The sequence below is a fragment of the Odontesthes bonariensis genome, chromosome 19, assembly GCF_027942865.1.
Source record: "Odontesthes bonariensis isolate fOdoBon6 chromosome 19, fOdoBon6.hap1, whole genome shotgun sequence".
NCBI classification, from domain to species: domain Eukaryota; kingdom Metazoa; phylum Chordata; class Actinopteri; order Atheriniformes; family Atherinopsidae; genus Odontesthes; species Odontesthes bonariensis.
In genome coordinates this window covers 29,676,610-29,697,452 of record NC_134524.1, presented here as the reverse complement: position 1 = coordinate 29,697,452, position 20,843 = coordinate 29,676,610, and the positions used below count along the sequence as shown (strand labels likewise).

General features: G+C 42.2%; 1 protein-coding gene across 6 annotated transcripts in view; it reads left to right on the top strand.

Annotated features, from left to right (window-relative positions):
- ablim2 (actin binding LIM protein family, member 2) overlaps window positions 1-20,843 on the top strand; it is a 173,844-nt gene that overhangs the window by 52,728 nt on the left and 100,273 nt on the right. For all 6 annotated transcript variants that reach the window (XM_075450695.1, XM_075450690.1, XM_075450692.1 and 3 more), the window contains exon 2: window positions 15,825-15,992. In XM_075450695.1, the coding sequence (XP_075306810.1) occupies window positions 15,825-15,992 (168 nt within the window). The remainder of the gene's footprint in view (window positions 1-15,824; window positions 15,993-20,843) is intronic.

Here is a 20,843-nt window from a genome sequence, read left to right as displayed (position 1 = left end):
TACCAAGCTCCGAATCGCCCCCCAAACCCCTCCCCCTCTGTGGACGAGGTTGTGCACGTGAGTTCACACCAGTGTGAGCGCACACAAGCTGGGGCAGACTCACGCTCAGCAGCGTGTGCACAAGCTGTGATTGACAGGTAGGATTCCTCCACCCTAACTTGATTGGTTAAAAACAGCCGGGAGCGCTCGGTTTTTGCAAGCATGATTACAGGCTTCAGAGGGAGCTACAGATTTCGTTATTTTTCCTAAACAGTCTATTTAATATTCTACTTCCAGAATCCCATGACAGTTCAAGCTAATATGACTAAAAAAAAGTTGCCGACCGCAGCTTTAAATCAGCATGAATCTGTTAACATGCAGGTATCACGTCAGGAAGTTTCTAATATTTCCAATAAACTGATTGGACCTTGTTCCATTTTATTTTACTGAGGTAAACACGTGGAACTTTTCCGATAGAGCCAGCTGCACCAACACGTGAGACCATATCTGCGAATCTGTCACAGGAAATATAGGAATCATATGTTTTCACACAAAGAACATATTCATTAGAAGGCATAGTAGCTGCTTTTTCCTGCTTCACTCTGATCCTTAAGTTTTTAAGGCGGTGCTTCATTAATCATTTATAACCAAAGCATTGCTTGAAGTCAGTCTCTTAAAACCTGAGGGTGTCCTGAAAAACGTGATAGAACTTTTACTGTCTTCTCAAAGCTTTATTTCTCAGCCTCTGAAGAAACTGTAGATGTGACATTTAAAAAAGAACAAATACAGTAAGTTAAAGTAAAAATGAAGTACACTAGGCCAGTGGATCAACAGTGAATTCCAATTCAATTCAATTCAATTCAATTCAGTTTTATTTAGATATAGCTCCAAATCACAACAAATGTCATCTCAAGGCACTTCAATAATACAGTCAAATTCAAGCCAATTAGAGTCCAATTCATTGAAATCATAATCCAATCATATCCAATTAATTAAATTAAAAATTAGTCTAGTTCATACATATAGAGCCAATTCAAAAGCAATTTCCTAGCTCAGGAAACCGTCCGATTGAACCGAAACTTCCCTTCAATCCAATCTCCTGTCCTGAGCATGCATGAGGCGACTGTGGAAAGGAACAACTCCCTTTTCACAAGAAGAAGCCTCTGGCAGAACCAAACTCAGGAAGGGTGGCCATCCTCCTCGTCCGTCGGGGTTTGAGTGGAAAGCAAAGAGGGGACAACAAAAAAATCATAACACCATTCAAAGGATGCCTGTTGAGACAGGGAAACACAAGTTAATGACAACAATAATGCCAAATGTACATAATATCATATGAGTAATTAAACAGGGAAAAAAGAAAACAATTATATGAACTATAAGCTTCATCAAAAAGGAAAGTTTTAAGCCTAGTCTTAAACTTAGAGAGGGTGTCTGCTTCCCAGACATGTACTGGCAGCTGGTTCCACAAGAGAGGGGCCTGATAACTGAAGCCTCCCATTCTACTTTTAGAAACTCTGGGAACCACAAGTAAACCTGCAGCTTGAGAGTGAAGTGCTCTGTTGGGAAAATATTTAACAATAAGATCTTTAAAATAGCTGCACGTGGTGTAGTGGTTAGCACTGTCACCTGACAGCAAGAGGCATGCAGATTCGGTCCCCACCAGGGCCTTTCTGTGTGGAGTTTGCATGTTCTCCCCGTGTATGCGTGGGTTCTCTCCGGGTACTCCGGCTTCCTCCCACCGCCCAAAAACATGCATGTGTATAGGTTAATTGGTGACTCTATATTGTCCCTAGGAGTGTGTGTGTGTGTGGTTGTTCGTCTCGTTTGTCTCTGTGTGGCTCTGTGATGGCCCAATGACCGCTGGTCATTTAGAACTTTATATGTGAGGAGAAGAATCTTAAATTCTGTTCTGAATTTAACAGGGAGCCAATGAAGAGAAGCTAAAACTGGAGAAATATGATTTCCCCTGTTAGTTCTCAACAGAACTCTGGCTGCAGCATTTTGGATCAGCTGGAGGCTTTTCAGAGAAGAGTTAACATTTTTTATATCAGAATGAAACCTTTTGATTCAACAAAGTATTCTGTATCCAAAAAAGAAAAACAAATTGTGTATTTTTAACTAACCAAATCGCTTTCAAATCAGTAGAAAAGTCAGTAAATTATGATGATTTTAATTGTGAATGGATCTCCACAGACGTGAGTGAGTAGTGGCTACTCTGCTGATCTGATGGAGCAAACAAAGTGCTGATTAAGGTCTTGATTATAATATTATTCTTCTGAATAACAAAAAGTAAAATTTATGACACATTCTTTGTTGTACATTAACGTTTGCAAAGTAGCTACTTACTTGTGCTCTGAAGAAGCTGCTGCTGCATTTTAAGCTGCATTCACTGACCATGGTGGATTACAATCAGAACAAATCAAAGAAAATGGCACAAGAAGTTGGGTTTCTGAAGGTTTCTGAAGGTTCTTAAGGTTTGTCAATCTTGATTTCCGTATTTTTTTTCATTCCCCAAAAATGCAGGTTACTACATGAAATACTTAATTTCTACTTGTCTACTTGTTGTATGTAAATACTTCATTTACATTGTGAAGCAATTTTCAAAACTTTAAACCAAGCTTAGCTTCTGTTCTGTAATTAGCACATTGTATGTTACAAATAGACTTGTAGTCAAGACCGCCTAAACCGAGACCAAGACACTACCAAGACCAGAGGGTATCAAGACCGAGACCAAAACGAGACCAAGGCCAAGACAGACTGAGTCAAGACCAAGACAAAGTCGAGACGAGACCGAGACAAGGCCGAGACCGAGACCAAAAAAACAAAAAAAAAAACAGCTAGTGAGCTAGTGTTACACCATAACTTGCATCAATTGAATGAAAGCAGCATACTGGGGTAAGAGGTTCAGTCCCAGTTTAAATTCAATTTAAGAAGGTATTATTTCAACTACAGACAGAACAATGCACACTCTTAACCCGAACTAGTTGAGTTTACTAGAAAATCGCGTGGAAACCCGTTGCCTTATCCCGTTTAAGTTTTTACAAAACATGAAACTAAACCTTTTAAGTTGTATTGGCATAGATAACTTAGACATATTCAAGTTTACATTAGTAACCTTTACTCAAAACCATTAGTTCACATAACTTATCTCTTTTCTGAGGTCTAGCCAACCATTTTAGGTCAAATGCACATAAATATATATAAAAGCATTACTTAACATCATTTGTTGATATAAGTAATGTATTGTCTTCAAATTTTAATTAATGACTTATACTGTTTTGATTTAGAGTGTGTATATACCATTGTAGTAATGGTAGAGGTGGAGGCAAGAAAAGGCTTAGTCCAGACATCCTCCTGCAGTAAGCACATTTATCTTGACAGACAATTCACAGGAACAATAGTGAATTTCAACCAACCCACATGTATTCGAACAAGTGGTGGTAACTTTCTATCTCACCACTTTCAGTTATGGTGCAGATTTAGTTAAAATGCAACACGAACAAAAACCTTGTACTACACCGTCACTGCGTACAGAACATAAACATAAAACACATACAAACTCTACCACAGCACTAAATACAGCACATAAACGGGGAACAGAGAGCACCCATAATGCAATGCGGCAACACACCCAAAGCACGCCACAATATATTGTTTAAAAAGAAATTTGTATGGGAAGGAAGAAATTAAAAAATACTTTTAAATTGTTCAAGTTATTTTATTTCAGAAAACATTGAAATTAACAAATAAAAATTAACACAAATAATTCACTGCAGCAATAATGAATTAAGACTGGTGCAGTCCTAAGCTAACCTTTAGCAAACGTTTAACAACCAGACCGATCTTAATAATTGCTTTATACACTCTTCCGTCTACTTAGTGTCGTTAAAACTACTTTAAAACATCCACAGTTTATTTTTAAATACACAATTCAGTTTTCTCCAAAAATCGAGCTGGTCACGCTCTCACACAGGACGGGTCTTGACTTTCAGTTGAACTTCAAATAGGCTCCGCCCCTCCCTCACAGAACGTAACTTTATATGTAATCTCTGCTTAACATGATCATTGCAGTGTATATTTTCACATTTCTAATCCAAAGAACTAATTTGATTTAGTAATTACATAGATTTTTACAAAACATAATAGAATAAGTAATGAACACTAAAACGTTTAATTGAAAACAATTTCCGGGTTTACAGTGCAGAGACAGAGCATGTCATGACTGTGTGTGACTGTGAGCTCACTCACTGTAAATGTTTTTGTAGACTGGGTGAGATAAACTATGTATAGCAATTGCATGACAGCTGTTATGCACTATTAGATGATTGAGACTCCTTTGTCTGCTGTTGAGGACTGATATTACTGACTGACTGGTACTAACTGGTCCAAAAGTCATCTGATAAAACAGCTAACACCTCCAACAGCTATGGGGAATATGTAACTAATTACAATTATACTTAATTTGTAGATGAAATTGAAGATACACAATTATAACCTTGCCAGAAATAGATTAAGCCTGTGAAGTCAAAACAATGAGATATGCAGATGTTGTTTAAATGTCAATGGTCACATTTATTTAGTTAAACAACTCATTCACAATATGACAAAAAATCTTTGTTTTTGTCGACTACCTGTTCACAAAATATAAACATGTCGTTAATATTGTGAAATATCATTTTGAAAGGCTCCAGGATCGCTTCTCTTTCATCCTCGTCCAGTTCTTCGTTCCACAACCTCCCATATTGTAGAGCAGCCTCTGCATGTTCCTCTTCCCCCATGCCCAGAACGTCAGGCAGGTCCACTCTGGCAGACAACAGTGGTTTGTTGGCCTCAGCCCACTCTGCTGCATGTCTGCAATTTTGAAGAATGCGATCTTCAACCGAGTCCTATGGAAAAGACAGAAAGAAAGATGTCTGTACTATAGCTGCCACACCAACAGTATCTGACCAATAGATACTGTGCAAAAGCTTACGCCTTCCACTGGTGTGTCCACATCAGCAAGTCTGGCTCTCTTGGAGACCTCTGCCTGCTGCTCTTCTTCCTGAGTACTCAACTATTAATATGAATACATGCATTATACATACTTTATACTCTTACCTGAATTTGTAGTCCAGTTTTCTCTGTCCAGTTGCCAGGATTTAGTGACTGGGATAGGTTTTAAAAGACAGAAAGTGAGGTGTCAGATGTTCTTCACTGCAACCTACATTCCCTTAATTTTCCTTTTACCCTTTTACAAACCAAACCACAACCTGCCAGAAGTTAGTAGCGTAGCGTTGGCTAATACTTATGAGTACAAACAAACAGACAAATACATTATGCTTACCTTCAAATAAAATGCCACCTTTTGTATGTGCCTCTAAGTGGCTCTGCAGCTTGGACAATTTTGCTGGTTTAAATTGTAGGCACAGAGGGCAGTGAAACAGTTTGCAACATGACGTGCAGCGTTCGATTTTGGGCGTAGTGCCGGCGGTTGTTATTGAAATATGCATCTGTAAGAGACAAATAATGTCGTAATAAGTAAAACTAAATTATATATATATATATATATATATATGGCGCATTTAAGTGAGCACTATCGATACGATAACAACACTAAAGACTAGCCAAAAGTAAAAAAACCTGATTCTTTAAAATTAATATAACTTTACAGTATATAGTTATTGAAATATGCATCTGTAAGAGACAAATAATGTCGTAATAAGTCAAACAAAATTATACAAGTGAGCACTATCGATACGATAACAACGCTGAAGACTAGCCAAAAGTTTAAAAAAAACCCTGATTCTTTAAAATTAATATAACTTTAGAGTATATAGTGTGCAACGTAACGTTCCAGTGAATAAAGACTGTTTCTGTTTCTTCGTATGAAAGAAAGTTGTTTTCACTCGACTTTTACTCACCTTGTCGTCTCCACAGTTCAAATGGGGAACGAAAAATACGTGCTCCTCGCTTGTCGCTTCGGGTCCTCACAGTGCAGGTGACGTCACAGTGCATGTCTGCAACTAAGGGTCCTGACAGTGCAGGTCATATAATTTAATGTTGCATTATCGAATGTTATGTTTTGTATCATGGACATTATTTGTTGCAAATCTCCCGAGACCAAGACAGTGAGACCAAGACAAGACCGAGGGATCCGAGACCAAGACAAGACCAAGACCAAAGACGGTCGAGACTGTGACAAGACCGAGAACACGTAAAAGTGGTCTCGAGACATCCAACTCTAGTTACAAACGATTAAAAATGATATATTTATGTAGTTTACAATGAAATATTGAAGAGGGCCACATTTTCTTTTCTTCTTACCAGGAAGAGGGGGAATTCAGTCCTCCCTGTCCCGCTATGTAATTTCCATCAATCTGTCTCATAAGGACTGAGCTTGTGAAAATGCGGCTGAAGGTTAGCTATCTGTCCTGTTTGATCGTCTGGTCCGAGATCAAATGCTGCACAGCTCAGTGTCACTGCTAGTAAACTAAATACAATGCTGACTCTTATACAGACACCAATAGAGACAGGTAATGGTATAAAAGATTTATTTATTTATCCGGGGATCTATCCAGACACGAGATTTGAGTCACTGAAGGAGAGGAGAGGTATGTTATTTCCACTGCAGTGGATAAATGATAATCCAGAGAGGAATCCAGAGTGAATTGCCTTAATCATATATCTTGTCGTACTGTTTAAGGGCTTCAGAGGGATATTGAGGGGAGCCATAGGTTGTCTTTGATGGGTGCTGGAGAGGGTGGGCAGACAGGTAGGTAGTTTAGGTAAGTTATCCATAGTTATCCATAGGAAGAATTTCGTGGAAACTAATTTTCATGAAGGAGACTGATAAGGAGCTCAGGAGAGTAAGCCACTTCTTGACCACCAGGAACACACTAAAAGGCACAGAAGAAAATTTGTGAGCACAAGAGGTAACATTACTTTGAGAAAAGGGATCTGATTACCACGCTGTGGAAGCTGATGATCTGGTGGAGACTGGGTGCAAAATGCTGGTCTCTATAAACAGTTCCAGTGCTGAGGCTGATGAGAAGCAGGTGCAGCAGCAGGAGAGCAGAAGCCCAGACTCCACAGGAGGATTAACTCCCAATACTGCCCAACCCAACCCTAACCCCAATAGAAAAAAAAAAAAAAAAGACAACCAGTGCATGACCATGACACTCTGGCTGTATGCAGAACAGCTGGAGAGGATGTTAGGATGTAATTATGATTACAAGACGGATTAATTGAACTTTTCCTTCTGTGTGTTTTAACCAGGGGACCTGTATTCTGTGACCCTTAGGCTGTCCTCATGTTTTATTCCTTTCTTGTAATGAAATAAATGTAACAAGTGTTCTTGGATGACAGACAAGAAACTCTTGTGCAATGAAGTATTGGCTATAACAAGTGAAGGCTAGGTGTCAGCAGGCTACGATAAACTCTTCACCTGATATTAATCATACATGGTAATATCATACATGGTAATCATATCAAACTACGATGCCCATACAGCCAATCAATGTTTCCAGTCTTTGATTTTGTTAAGTTAGCTCTAAGTTTTTTGCAAATTTTTTGGTTCGTTTCTTCCTTTTCAAGGATTTGGAATGCAGGATGCAATGTTAACATATTCAACAAAAAAAACAGGATGGTTTGCAACTTCTTTTAAATTATCTTCCTATATAGCTATGTTACTACAGCAACTATGCAGTGGAGGACACCTCATTTAAAGTAAATGTTTTCCACTGAAGCAATGGGTAAATGTTCTTTCGCAAGTATCAGAGATGTTAGTTTATCAGTTATATGTTCACTGGCACTGTGTCTTTTACCATCAGAAAATCCAGTTTTAACTATCCACATCAAATCAAAGAAATATGCTCCCTTATCTATTAAGAATATGTTGCCCCTTAACGTAGTCACCATTTCCTTGAAAGTAAAAGCAACGCATAATTGACTTTTTCTGGAATATGTTCATATGCCCACTCATAAGGGAATGAAAGTCGCCAAGGTCAAATGTGCAGCCACAACACAAAGTAGTCCTGCTGTGGTAATGTGAGTGTCCACTGCTCACCCCTGCCTTCTCTGCAGATGGTTTACACTAGGAATGCTGAATAGCAACATGGTATCTCTGTGAGTTGAGTGAAGATTCTATTTTTAGGAAGTATAGGAGCGCGGCCTCTTGAAAAGGTATCTGATGTAAAGCTGCTGGTATGTACTGGTCTGTGGTATAAATGTACAGAATATTCTGATGATGTATCACAGACAGCTAGTTTGGCTTTGTTGTTTAGCTCAACTGCTTGGGCTGTTGTGTTATGTGTGTGTGCAGGTGGTAAGCTGCGAAGGCTCTGTTAATGGTTATTGTGCATGGTTGGAGGCTTCAAGTGGCGTGACTGTATGCAGTGCAGACATGTAGCATTGCATTCCTCTGATGACTGTCTGCCCAGCTGCAACTTTTGGGACAATCAGCTGTGGCACTTAGCCACCAGAGAGGCTGATTGATGATATGAACAACTGGCATTCTGGACAAAACATGGCACTAGTAGCAGTAGAGGTGCAGGTGATCTTACATCACCCACATCCCAATTATTTATTTTGTACTATTCCATACCTATTTACTTATAACTGCATCCTGTGACGGAAAGTCATTGATACAAAAAAAGCTTTTGACATGTATTTTATGATAGCACGTTTGCAACAAATTAATTAAAAACAAATGTTAATACTGTTTTACTTGGTGATTCCAGTGCATTCCTGGACATAAATTTGTACCAGTGTTCCAAACTGAGCATTTTGAAGTAGGACAGCCCATGTCTACCATCCAGCTGTAAGAATGCAGTGCAAACAGAAGGGGAAAATAACGTACCATCCTCTTCTAGTCGTCTTGACCTCAGAAGAGGTTACCAAATATGCCAATAGAAAAATTATAAATTGTTGCCCTTATAATCCTGCTTTTTTTTTGGAAAAAAAAAAAAAAAAAAAAAGGAAAGAAAACCTACCTTTTCATAGATCACTACAACTGCTTTGCCTCTGGTAGCCAGAATGTCTGGAACAACTTGCTGGATTCTACATCTGGCTCAAAAGTTCATCTTCTGTCCCCCCCCCAATGGGCATATTTGTAAAGCATCAAGGTGTCTGAAGATGGTATTACAGCAAGACAGAGATAGGCAGTGAGGCAGCTCTGTTGCATGGAACTGGCAATTTTGTAGTTTGTGTTGCCAGACTTTAATGTCTTAGCTCAAATACACTTTCTTAGCCCAAGCTCATATTTCATGTAACTTTGCAGGAAGAAAGGATTTATCTGCAACCAGCAACAATGCAGTTTACTCTTACAAACGGTTATTATTCCAGCTTTCATAACTCCGCTTTCATTTCAGTTATTGACCAAAAAAAGATATTCAACTTTAAAACTTGCATAAAGAATGAAAAGTTAAAAAAATGAAAAAAACAACTCCAAAAACTTGGATTCTTAATGTTACTAAAAAATCAATCAATCAAGCAAGGAGCAGCAACTATGAACAAACATTCCAAGTGAGGTTCAGTCCTCCAATATTCCAATCACAAATCTGTTATCTAATCTCCTGAGTTCTCAAGTTGTCATGTGGCAATTAAAAACCCCATGGTCTTATGCAGCTCAATTTAGGAGAGCAGAAGACTCTTTCTTCCTCTGGGGCTGAGGTCATGCACACAAGTGCTACTGATCCTCCTTTTTCCATATCACTCTTTCATCACAGAGCCTATGTAGTTTTATATTTGATATTTTTTATGACACATTTAATATGTTTAAACTATGTCTTTGTGTAGAAGACTTGTTTCACCTTCTGGTGTCAGGGTTTGAGGCAGAGCTCAGGCAGGAAGAGGACCCAAATGGACAACCCGTAGGCAGAACTCTGGTTTGCAGTCTTTATCAACAAACAGAAAACATTTTCTTTAGAAATTAAAATCCCCCAAATGGGGATACAGAAAATCACAGACTGAGCTGGATAAAACTGAGCAACAAAGTGTCAAAATAAACCGCTGCATAAAAGATCAGGAAAACCAACAAACCAAAAAAGCAGGAATGAAACAGAGAAACAACAGAACGTACAAAACCCCAAAGTATCAAATAAACTTACTGAAGACAAGCAAGGAGCATGAGCGACTAAGAGAGCACAGAGACACATGGAGGAGCTGAGGTGACAATCTGGCAAAGAATGAATGAAAACCAAGATGACAACGAGACACAGGTGAGATATGAGTATGAGTAATGAGTATTGATTACAGGGAGAAAACTGATGGAGACAGAGAAGGGGGAAACAGGAAACAGAACGAGGCGCCACAAATAAACAGGAAACAGAACACACACGGCATGACATGACATCTGGTCCAGTATTGCTTTGGAAAAACGTTTTCACATTGATCATTATCATCTCGTTTTTAACTTGCAGCTGAAAAAATGATCTAATTCTCAAAACACAGTTGTGTTTGGTGACACGTAGATGTTAAAACAGAATGTTTGCTGGTTGAAAATGTGAAAGATTCCCTCAAAATCGACTTTAATATCACTTCTGAGGCTCATTTGTCCATTTCTGCACAAACTGCCATCTGTGCTCGTTAAGTTTATCATTTTTTTCTGTGATTTGAACAACTTCAAATTACGATCACTTCACATATGCCCACTTCAAATGAAATTTCTCTGGTACTTCGTTTTAAAGGTTGCTATTTCTCATATCATTCTTTGAAATAAAGTAAACTACTTGTATTTCCCAAATGTCAAACAATTTTCTAGGTTAATTTTGAGCCAATGAAAATGGGTGTCAGCAAACTGAGCTTGCAAAAAAAATTAAATGTTTCTTTTGAACCTTGGACACCGTGTTCCCTTGCCCGGACGTGGGTCACCGGGGCCTCCCCCTGGAGCCAGGCCCAGGGGTGGGGCCCGCCGGCGAGCGCCTGGTGGCCGAGTCTGTGCCCGTGGGGCTCGGTCGGGCACAGCCCGAAGGAACGACACGGGTCCCCCTTCCGACAGGCTCACCACCTGTGGGAGGGGCCATGGGGGTCGGGTGCAGTGTGAGCTGGGCGGCAGCCGAAGGCAGGGACCTTGGCGGTCTGATCCTCGGCTACTGAAGCTGGCTCTTGGGACGTGGAACGTCACCTCTCTGCTGGGGAAGGAGCCTGAGCTGATGCGCGAGGCTGAGCGGTTCCGGCTAGATATAGTCGGACTCACCTCGACGCATGGCTTGGGCTCCGGAACCAGCCTCCTCGAGAGGGGTTGGACTCTCTTCCACTCTGGAGTTGCCCGCGGTGAGAGGCGTAGAGCAGGTGTGGGCATACTTATTGCCCCCCGGCTGTGCGCCTGTACATTGGGGTTCACCCCGGTAGACGAGAGGGTAGCCTCCCTCCGCCTGACTGTTGTTTGTGCTTATGCACCGAACAGCAGTTCAGAGTACCCACCCTTTTTGGAGTCCCTGGAGGAGGCACTGGAGAGTGCTCCTCCGGGAGACTCCCTCGTCCTGCTGGGGGACTTCAATGCTCACGTGGGCAATGACAGTGAGACCTGGAGGGGCGTGATTGGGAGGAACGGCCCCCCCCGATCTGAATCAGAGTGGTGTTTTGTTGTTGGACTTCTGTGCTCGTCACGGACTGTCCATAACGAACACCATGTTCAGGCATAAGGGTATCCATATGTGCACCAGGACACCCTAGGCCGCAGCTCGATGATCGACTTTGTAGTCGTATCGTCGGACTTGCGGCCGTATGTCCTGGACACTCGGGTGAAGAGAGGGGCGGAGCTGTCAACTGATCACCACCTGGTGGTGAGTTGGCTCCGCTGGTGGGGGAGGAAGCCGGTCAGACCTGGCAGGCCCAAACGTATTGTGAGGGTCTGTTGGGAACGGCTGGCGGAATCCCCTGTAAGGAGGAGTTTCAACTCCCACCTCCGGCAGAGCTTCAACCATGTCCCGGGGGAGGTGGGGGACATTGAGCCCGAATGGGCCATGTTCCGTGCCTCCATTGTTGAGGCGGCCGACCGGAGCTGTGGCCGTAAGGTGGTCGGTGCCTGTCGTGGCGGCAATCCCTGAACCCGCTGGTAGACCCCAGTGGTGAGGGAGGCCGTCAAGCTGAAGAAAGAGTCCTATCGGGCCTTTTTGGCCAGTGGGACTCTGGAAGCAGCTGATGGGTACCGACAGGCCAAGCGGAACGCAGCCTCGGCGGTTGCTGAGGCAAAAACTCGGGCTTGGGAGGAGTTCGGGGAGGCCATGGAGAACGACTTCCGGACGGCCTCGAGGAGATTCTGGTCCACCATCCGGCGGCTCAGAGGGGGGAAGCGATGCACCATCAACACCGTGTATGGTGAGGGCGGGGCTCTGCTGACTTCAACTAGGGATGTCGTGAGTCGGTGGGGGGAATACTTCGAGGGCCTCCTCAATCCTACCGACACGCCTTCCGATGAGGAAGCAGAGTTGGGGAGCTCGGACGTGGGGCCTCCCATTTCTGGGGCTGAGGTTGCCGAGGTGGTCAAAAAACTCCTCGGTGGCAAGGCCCCGGGGGTGGATGAGGTCCGTCCTGAGTTCCTCAAGGCTCTGGATGTTGTAGGGCTGTCTTGGTTGACACGCCTCTGCAGCATCGCGTGGACATCGGGGGCAGTGCCTCTGGACTGGCAGATCGGGGTGGTGGTCCCCCTCTTTAAAAAGGGGGACCGGAGGGTGTGTTCCAACTATAGGGGGATCACACTCCTCAGCCTCCCTGGTAAGGTCTTTTCGGGGGTACTGGAGAGGAGGATCCGCCGGATAGTCGAATCTCGGATTCAGGAGGTGCAGTGTGGTTTTCGTCCTGGCCGTGGAACAGTGGACCAGCTCTATACCCTCCGCAGGATCCTGGAGGGAGCATGGGAGTTCGCCCAACCGGTCTACATGTGTTTTGTGGACTTGGAGAAGGCGTTCGACCGTGTCCCTCGGGGACTCTTGTGGGGGGTGCTCCGGGAGTATGGAGTGCCGGACTCCTTGATATGGGCTGTTCGGTCTCTGTATGACCGGTGTCAGAGTTTGGTCCGCATTGCCGGCAGTAAGTCGGACATGTTTCCTGTGAGGGTTGGACTCCGTCAGGGCTGCCCTTTGTCACCGATTCTGTTCATAATTTTTATGGACAGAATTTCTAGGCGCAGCTAGGGCGTTGAGGGGGTCCGGTTTGGCGACCTCAGAATCTTTTTGCGGACGATTTGGTTCTGTTGGCGTCGTCAGGCCGTGACCTTCAGCTCTCACTGGAGCGGTTCGCAGCCGAGTGTGAAGCGGCTGGGATGACCATCAGCACCTCCAAGTCTGAGACCATGGTCTTCGGCCGGAAAAGGGTGGAATGCTCTCTCCGGGTCGGGAATGAGATCCTTCCCCAAGTGGAGGAGTTCAAGTATCTCGGGGTCTTGTTCACGAGTGAGGGACGAATGGAACAGGAGATTGACAGACGGATCGGTGCGGCGTCTGCAGTGATGCGGGCTCTGCACCGGCCCGTCGTGGTGAAGAAGGAGCTGAGCCAGAAGGCGAAGCTCTCGATTTACCGGTCAATCTATGTTCCTACCCTCACCTATGGTCACGAGCTGTGGGTAGTGACCGAAAGAACGAGATCGCGAATACAAGCGGCCGAAATGAGTTTCCTCCGCAGGGTGTCTGGGCTCTCCCTTAGAAATAGGGTGAGAAGCTCGGTCATCCGGGAGGGGCTCGGAGTAGAACCGCTGCTCCTCCGCATCGAGAGGAGTCAGATGAGGTGGCTCGGGCATCTGGTGAGAATGCCTTCTGGACGCCTCCCCGGTGAGGTGTTCCGGGCCCGTCCCACTGGGAGGAGGCCCCGGGGAAGACCCAGGACACGTTGGAGAGACTATGTTTCTCGGCTGGCCTGGGAACGCCTCGGGGTCCCCCAAGAAGAGCTGGAGGAAGTGGCCGGGGACAGGGACGTCTGGGTCTCTTTGCTTAAGCTGCTGCCCCCGCGACCCGATCCCCGGACCAGCGGAAGATAATGGATGGATGGATGGATGGATGGATGAACCTTCATATGGGTCATGGAGGCTAAATGTGGTGTTTTCCATCATGGAGTTGAGAAAAACAGAAAAGACTATGTAGTTTTAATTGAGTTTACATCAAAATATTGGGCTACATCCAGTGAATTGAGCTAACCACAAAGGAAAATGTCTCAATGAAACAAGCCTCTCTCTTCCTCTAAGTCATTTCATTTGATGAACTCTCCCGTCCAAGCCCAGTTATTGGTAGCCATGGAGGCCTGGTGAAGCCAATCTGACGACACAAATGTTTCCTGTGAACACAAAAGGTCTTTTATTTAGCTGATGCCCCAGTCAGTTCTGAAAGGTCGATCAGTATGTGATCTTATTCTAACAGGATTATGAAGAAAGTGGAAAAGGGTGAGGTGCACACATAATACTGTTAGGATGGAGATGTCAGGCTCTCATGTGTTTGTCTTGTTGTGTTCTCCAAGACAGCCTTTCTGCTCGGTTGTAGCTATTATCAGTGTTTTGTCAACTTAGTACAACTTAATAGCATGTGTATGAGAGTTACATATGCTCACAAGGCAAATCATTCACATATAGTCAAGAATGCGGGTGAAGTTAATATATGAATCATCATAAAGGTTATTTTACCCAAATTACCCTGCCCCCCAGCCCCTTCCCTTCCAAAAATAATAGAAAATATAAATGAATAACAGTTAAGGTTAGGTCAAATTAGATTAAAATAAAGTTTAATTTTGAATTAGGCTTTAAAAAGGAATGGTACCAAAATTTGACCCCTCACTAGGATTGGGAATTGTTTAAATATTCAATTTTCAATTGAACTTGTTAATCCAATTCTTATCGATTCTGATTCTTATTGATCTTTGGTTTTAAAAATGATTAAAAAAACTAAGAAATTGTTTGGAAAACAAAAAGGTAGTTATTCTGACCATCAAAATTCTTAATATTGCATTTTGTATAATAGTGTAGGAAACCTTGCATAAATCATTACCTTTTTACAAAGATGCACACCGTAAATACACAGGCAGATCCAACATAATTTCACACAGTTGTCCGAATAGAGAGGTGTCTTTTATTTGTAAAATGATAGCCTAAGGTGTGGGGCATTCTAGATCCTATATAGCCCTTCTGCAGGACTTCTCTCTTGGCCCAGCGCTGAGTATTTTTTTTATTGATTAAGTATTGAATTTGGAATTGAGTTTTAGTTCCCAAGCTCACCCATCACAACACAAATGATAAGTTTGAATCTGTGCCAAGGAATCTTATTAGGTCCATGTCTAGCCTTGGTCAAGGGTTGTGAGGGAGCCAGCTAAAGGTCAAACATAACAAACAGACAAACTGAACATTTAGCTGGTTTCATTGTGGGATTTGAATGGGATCGGAATCTCGAGGAGTTGAACAACAATGTCCCAGCTACTGATGATGAAAGGAATGTTTCAGGTTTTTGAAGAGAAATAAAGAGATATGCCATTTTTGTATTCTTGTCTGAAGTGACATTTGTGATGACAAGTGATCACTTGGATATTAATGGATCAAAGCAATGTTTTATGACAATAATGTAATATGAAGAAGCAGAAAACTGGCATTTAAAGAGTTTAATGATGCAAAAATTATTGTGCGTGACAGTTGAGCCAAATGGGGAAAAATGTAGAGCATAACAAGTCATTGTCACTGAACTGAAACAGATATTTGTGGATAATAGGTCATTTTATATTTCTATGTTTCCTGTATTCTATATTTAATTTTTTGCAAAATATTTGCAAAATTTAAATTGCTGCTAGTTGCTGTAGCTCACAGTTTGGAGTTGTCATCCGAACATAGAGTACATTTGGCCCCATGTGTGCTTGAAAGACATATAACTTGTCTCTGTCTCTTGTGTCTCGTGCAGTCTTTCAGCAGCAGGCTGTCCACAGCCCTCTGGAGCAGCAGAAGTCAAAGCCGAAGCAGGGTGGAGGAGGAGGACCTATTGCCTGTCAGAATTGTAGGAAGCCCTGTAAAGGCGAGGCTCTCCGAGTTCAGAACAAACACTTCCACATCAAGTGTTTTGCCTGCAAAGGTATGTAACATCAAGATCATACCTCTCTCCTTTACACCATTATCCAACGCCTCAAAACCTTACAAGCCAGAACTGAGTATTTCACTCTGGGGTTATTGTTATAAAGCACAAAGATGTGCCATGTAAGCTAAATCAGAAAAAAAGTAAAGTGTAAAGTGTGAGGGATGGACAAGATTTGAGATGCTGAAGGCTCTGGATGTTGTAGAGTTGTCTTGGCTGACATGCTCCTTCAGTATCACAGTGAGGTCTGGGACAGTTGCGTTGATGGTCTCCATTTTATAAAAGGAGATACCACTAGGGCTCCCCCTTGACACCAATCCTACTTGTGTGTTCATGGACAGGATCTGGAGGCATTGTTGGAGAGGAGGGTGCCTGGTTTGGGAACCTCAAGGTTGCATCTGTGCTTTTTGTGGAAGATGTAGTTCTGTTGGCTCCTTCAAGACATCACCTCATCAGTTTGCTGCTGAGTGTGAAAGTCTTTCTCTAAGTCTAAGGCCATGGTTCTTTTTTTATATATATATATATATATATATATATATATATATATTTATATATATATATATATATTTTTTGGGCTTTTTATGCCTTTAATGGATAGGACAGTTGGAGAGAGACAGGAAGCAGGGGGCAGACATGCAGCAAAGGGCCATCTGGTGCGGGACTCGAACCGGGGCCAGCTGCAGCGAGGACTGTAGCCTTTGTACATGGGGCGGCTGCTTAACCCACTACGCCACCGACCGCCCCAGGCCATGGTTCTTAACTGGAAAAAGTGCTACTACCAGGTCAGGGGTGGTCTTTGCCTCAAACGGATGAGTTTAAGCATCTGAGGATCTTGTTCACGACTGATGGTAGGATAGAGCAAGAGAAAGATGGATGGATTGTAGCTTCACCAGCAGAAATGAGGGTGCTGCATTGGTTTGATGTGGTGAAGAGGGAGGCGAGCCAAAAATCAGTGCTTTTGTTGTACTGGTACGTCTTTGTTGCAACCCTCATCCATGGTCACGAGATCTGGGTAGTGACCGAAAGAATGATATCAAGTGGCTGAAATGAGTTTCCTTCAGAGGGTGTCTGGGCTCAGTCTTAGATATAAGGGGAGGAGCTTGTGCATCCAGAGGGAGCCTTAAGAACAGCCGCTGCTCCTCTGAATCGAAAGATGAATCAGCTGAGGTGGTTCCGGCATCTGATTTCAATGCCTCCTTTTGGAGTTTTTCTGGATGCGTCAACGGGAAAGAGACCCCGGTGTAGTCCTAGAACTCACTGGAGGGAATGCCTTGGGATCCCCCAGAGGGAGCTTGAGAATGTCAATTGGAAGAGGGATGTCTGGGTTTCCCCTCTGGACCTATTACTTTCCTATCTCAATGTTGCAGAAATAGAAGAAAATGGATGGATTAATGGATGTCATGAAGCTTTTACAGTAGACGGTAATCAAGTACAACTGAATGAACTTAGGAAATAAAACATATACCATTAACAGTCATCTTAGAGAAAAATTCTGTAGATATAATACTAGTTGTCAAAAAGGACACATGCGAAAACAAACAATCATAATTCCTAATACAATCCAATAGGAGAAGTTAAGAGTAGAGTAAAACAAACAAACAAACAAAAACAACTGATCTTAAATGTTGTCATGAAATGCTTATTATATGATTCCAATAAGCTGTCAATAAGCTGCTCTGTCAATAAGAGCAAAAGGCCTAGTTTATAAACAATTACATAAATGATTGTATGAAATGAAATACGATTAATAAACATGACTGAATTTTGATATCGGTGTCATATTAGAAGAGTAAATTTGTAATTTTAGTTATATATTCTTAATAGTCCTCCTGATCTTTTTGTATTTGTAAAAAAAAGAATGCTTTTTTTCTCCTTTTGCACGTGACTCGAGTGTGTGTTTGTGCCCATCCCAGCCCTGACTCTCTCCGTAAGCCTTATGTCAGACTGCTGTTGTTTTCAACACACACTGTGGTTGCTAAGTGACCAATGGGGTCGCTACGGTGACGACAGCTTCCTGGAATTTGTCACCTTTAATCTTACACACATCAGCAGACTCACTGTCTGTGCAGCCACATCCCACCTCCTCCTCCATCTTTGACTCCATGAGCAAGGGAGCAGCATGTGCATTCCCTTGATGCATTTGTGATGAAGAGATACGTCAACTGCAATTCGGAATCAGTGTACGTAAGTGTGACCTCAGCAGATAAATCAATTCTTAAAACAACTTGGAACCTATTTTTATAGATTTGGCCAATAAGTGTGGGGAGAAGTCACTTTGTTTGCCAGCATATTATGCAACAACTATAAAACTACTTATACATACAAGGATATCCTACATAGGCTATATCGCCAAAGTATTCACTCACCCTTCCAGATAATTAAATTCAGCTGTTCCAATCACTACCATGACCACAGGTCTATAAATTCAAGCACCTAGGCATGCAGACTGCCTCTATAAACATTTGTGAAAGAATGGTCGCTGGCTGTGGCTCAGTGGTTAGAGTGGGTTGTCCAATAACCAGAAGGTTGGTAGTTAAATTCCCACTCTCCCCAGCCAAAATAGATTGGTGGACTGACAGCTGAAGGGGTGGCAGTCCACCTCCTTGCCACAGCTGAGGTGCCCTTGAGCAAGGTACCCTTACCCCCTCCCCGTTCGCTGCGATTGGCTGCCCACCGCTCCAATGAATGTGTCTCCATGAGTGTGTCACTGTTTAAATGTGCATGTGTGTTCAACAGGTGCCAATCTAGATGGAGTAAATGTGGAGGAGTAATTTCATGTCATGAAAATAAAAGTAATCTTAATCTATTGCTACTGATTTCAAACTACTGAATATAGTGGAAGGGAAGGAGAGTTCTTCTTGAAATTTAGTTTGAAAAAAGTTTGAAAAAAACTACTGGCGTGATAGTTAGTCGGGAGTGCTTTGGTACAACAAAAGAATATGACTGATTGACTAATGTAAAAAGGCCACAGTGTTCTATCTCTTACTTTCTGAGTAAAATTAAATACTTTGACAACTAGACCAAAAGATGTTTTGAGGCCCACATTGTCCAAACTGCATTAATTCCTACTGTCAGTTCATGCATACACAGATTCATAGGCTATCCATTATATGCGGCCCCCTAGAGCAGCAATGCAATCATTCCCCAGCCCTTTATCCCTTTTCCCATTTGCCCACACACTTTCCCTTCCCTCAACTTTTCAGCTTGCATCTTATGTTCTAATCTTACAGTATTTATCAAATTTTGTTGATAAACTTGCACACTTATAATCAAGTTGTGTTAAGAATGCATTTCAGATTTTAAGATTTTAAGGCCTAAAAAAGATGTTTTGGTAGAAAGCTATGCAGGCTACTTAACATAATATTTCACAAAAGAAATCTCTTTTTTGTTAAATTGCTGCTTCTCAATAAAGAAACCTGATTAGTCAAGAATGAATTTAACCAGAGTGGGATGTGGTTTATTATTGTGCAGCTAACTAATAGAGCTGAGTTTGTTCCTTCATGAAGAGCTTTTATGTTTGAGCAAATTTAAATTATTACACGCCTCAGGTCACACTTGCTAATGACTCAGAGAACTTCATCAGATGTTAATACTTGAGAGGCATTATAGTACTTTTACTGGAGGTCATAATTACAAGGACAGAGAGCATGTTTTCTTTACTGGATTAAGTTATTTAGATCCCTTTCAGAAGGGCTTAATAAGGAAGCATGGGTTTGGCTAATTCAATACCAGTCATTTATAGGAGTTTTGCAACCCCGTCTCACAACACACACACATACACACACACACACACACAGACACACACACACACATATTGGCCTTTGCTCCTACCTATAAATAGAAATAGAATAAACCAAAGTAGGCTGACGGAAGATCACATTGGCCAATATCCAGTTTAAAACTGAAGATCAAAGAGAAGGGAAGATCAAAGCAAGGTATAGAGCTCATTTATCATTTTTCTCTCAAGTTGTTCTTTACAAATAATAAAATCAGGTGAAATGTTTCCTACCAATTTCTAATTAAAAAACAAAAACATTTTAAACCCTTTTGAGATTCACACCATCTCAAACCTTCTGCACTGTGTGAAAGATATTACTGCGTGGGAGAGTCACGAACCTGTCTGTATTACTATATAAGTGCCAATTAGCCATCCTGGGTGTCAGACAGGAGGCTCAGAGCCAGGTCTGGGGTGAGGAACCATCAACACTCAGCCAGTTATGCATATTTAGTAAAGAGCAGTGAGGAGATTTGGACTGTCATCATCCATGGTTGCATATTATAGATAGGTTAGATGTAGGGTTGCCACCTGTGTCTGACAAAAATCCTGGACATTTTGACCATCGAATCGACCTTTATGTTTGTAAGCAACGGCGCCTTTCGCACATCTAACCCAAGATAAAAACCGTCATTCTAAGCGACAATTGTATAGCTAAAATTAGTAAGAATGACAATTTCTAGTTATTTGTTTAGTTAATTGCTTTATTTAATAGCAGACCTTTATTATTTTGTTATATTTTCAACAGTTTTTAGTTGTGGACAGCTGGGGGCACACACTCTCCGTCTCCACCTTACCATTTCTAATGAACCTCCACGGTGCGTGCCCCCACCACCACCACCCATGTTATGCTACGTAATTTTTGTAGAGCCAATAAGGCTGTGTATTATGGACGTAGGCACGCTTCAATTAAACTGAAATACACATTTTGCGCATCATGTACAAAAATCCGGGACATTCAGTGTCCAGGATTTTTATTTTTATTTTCCTGGACAGACCATGAAAATCCTGGACAATCAGGAAAATCCTGGACAGGTGGCAACCCTAGTTAGATGGCATTGTTTTGTGTGGGGCAG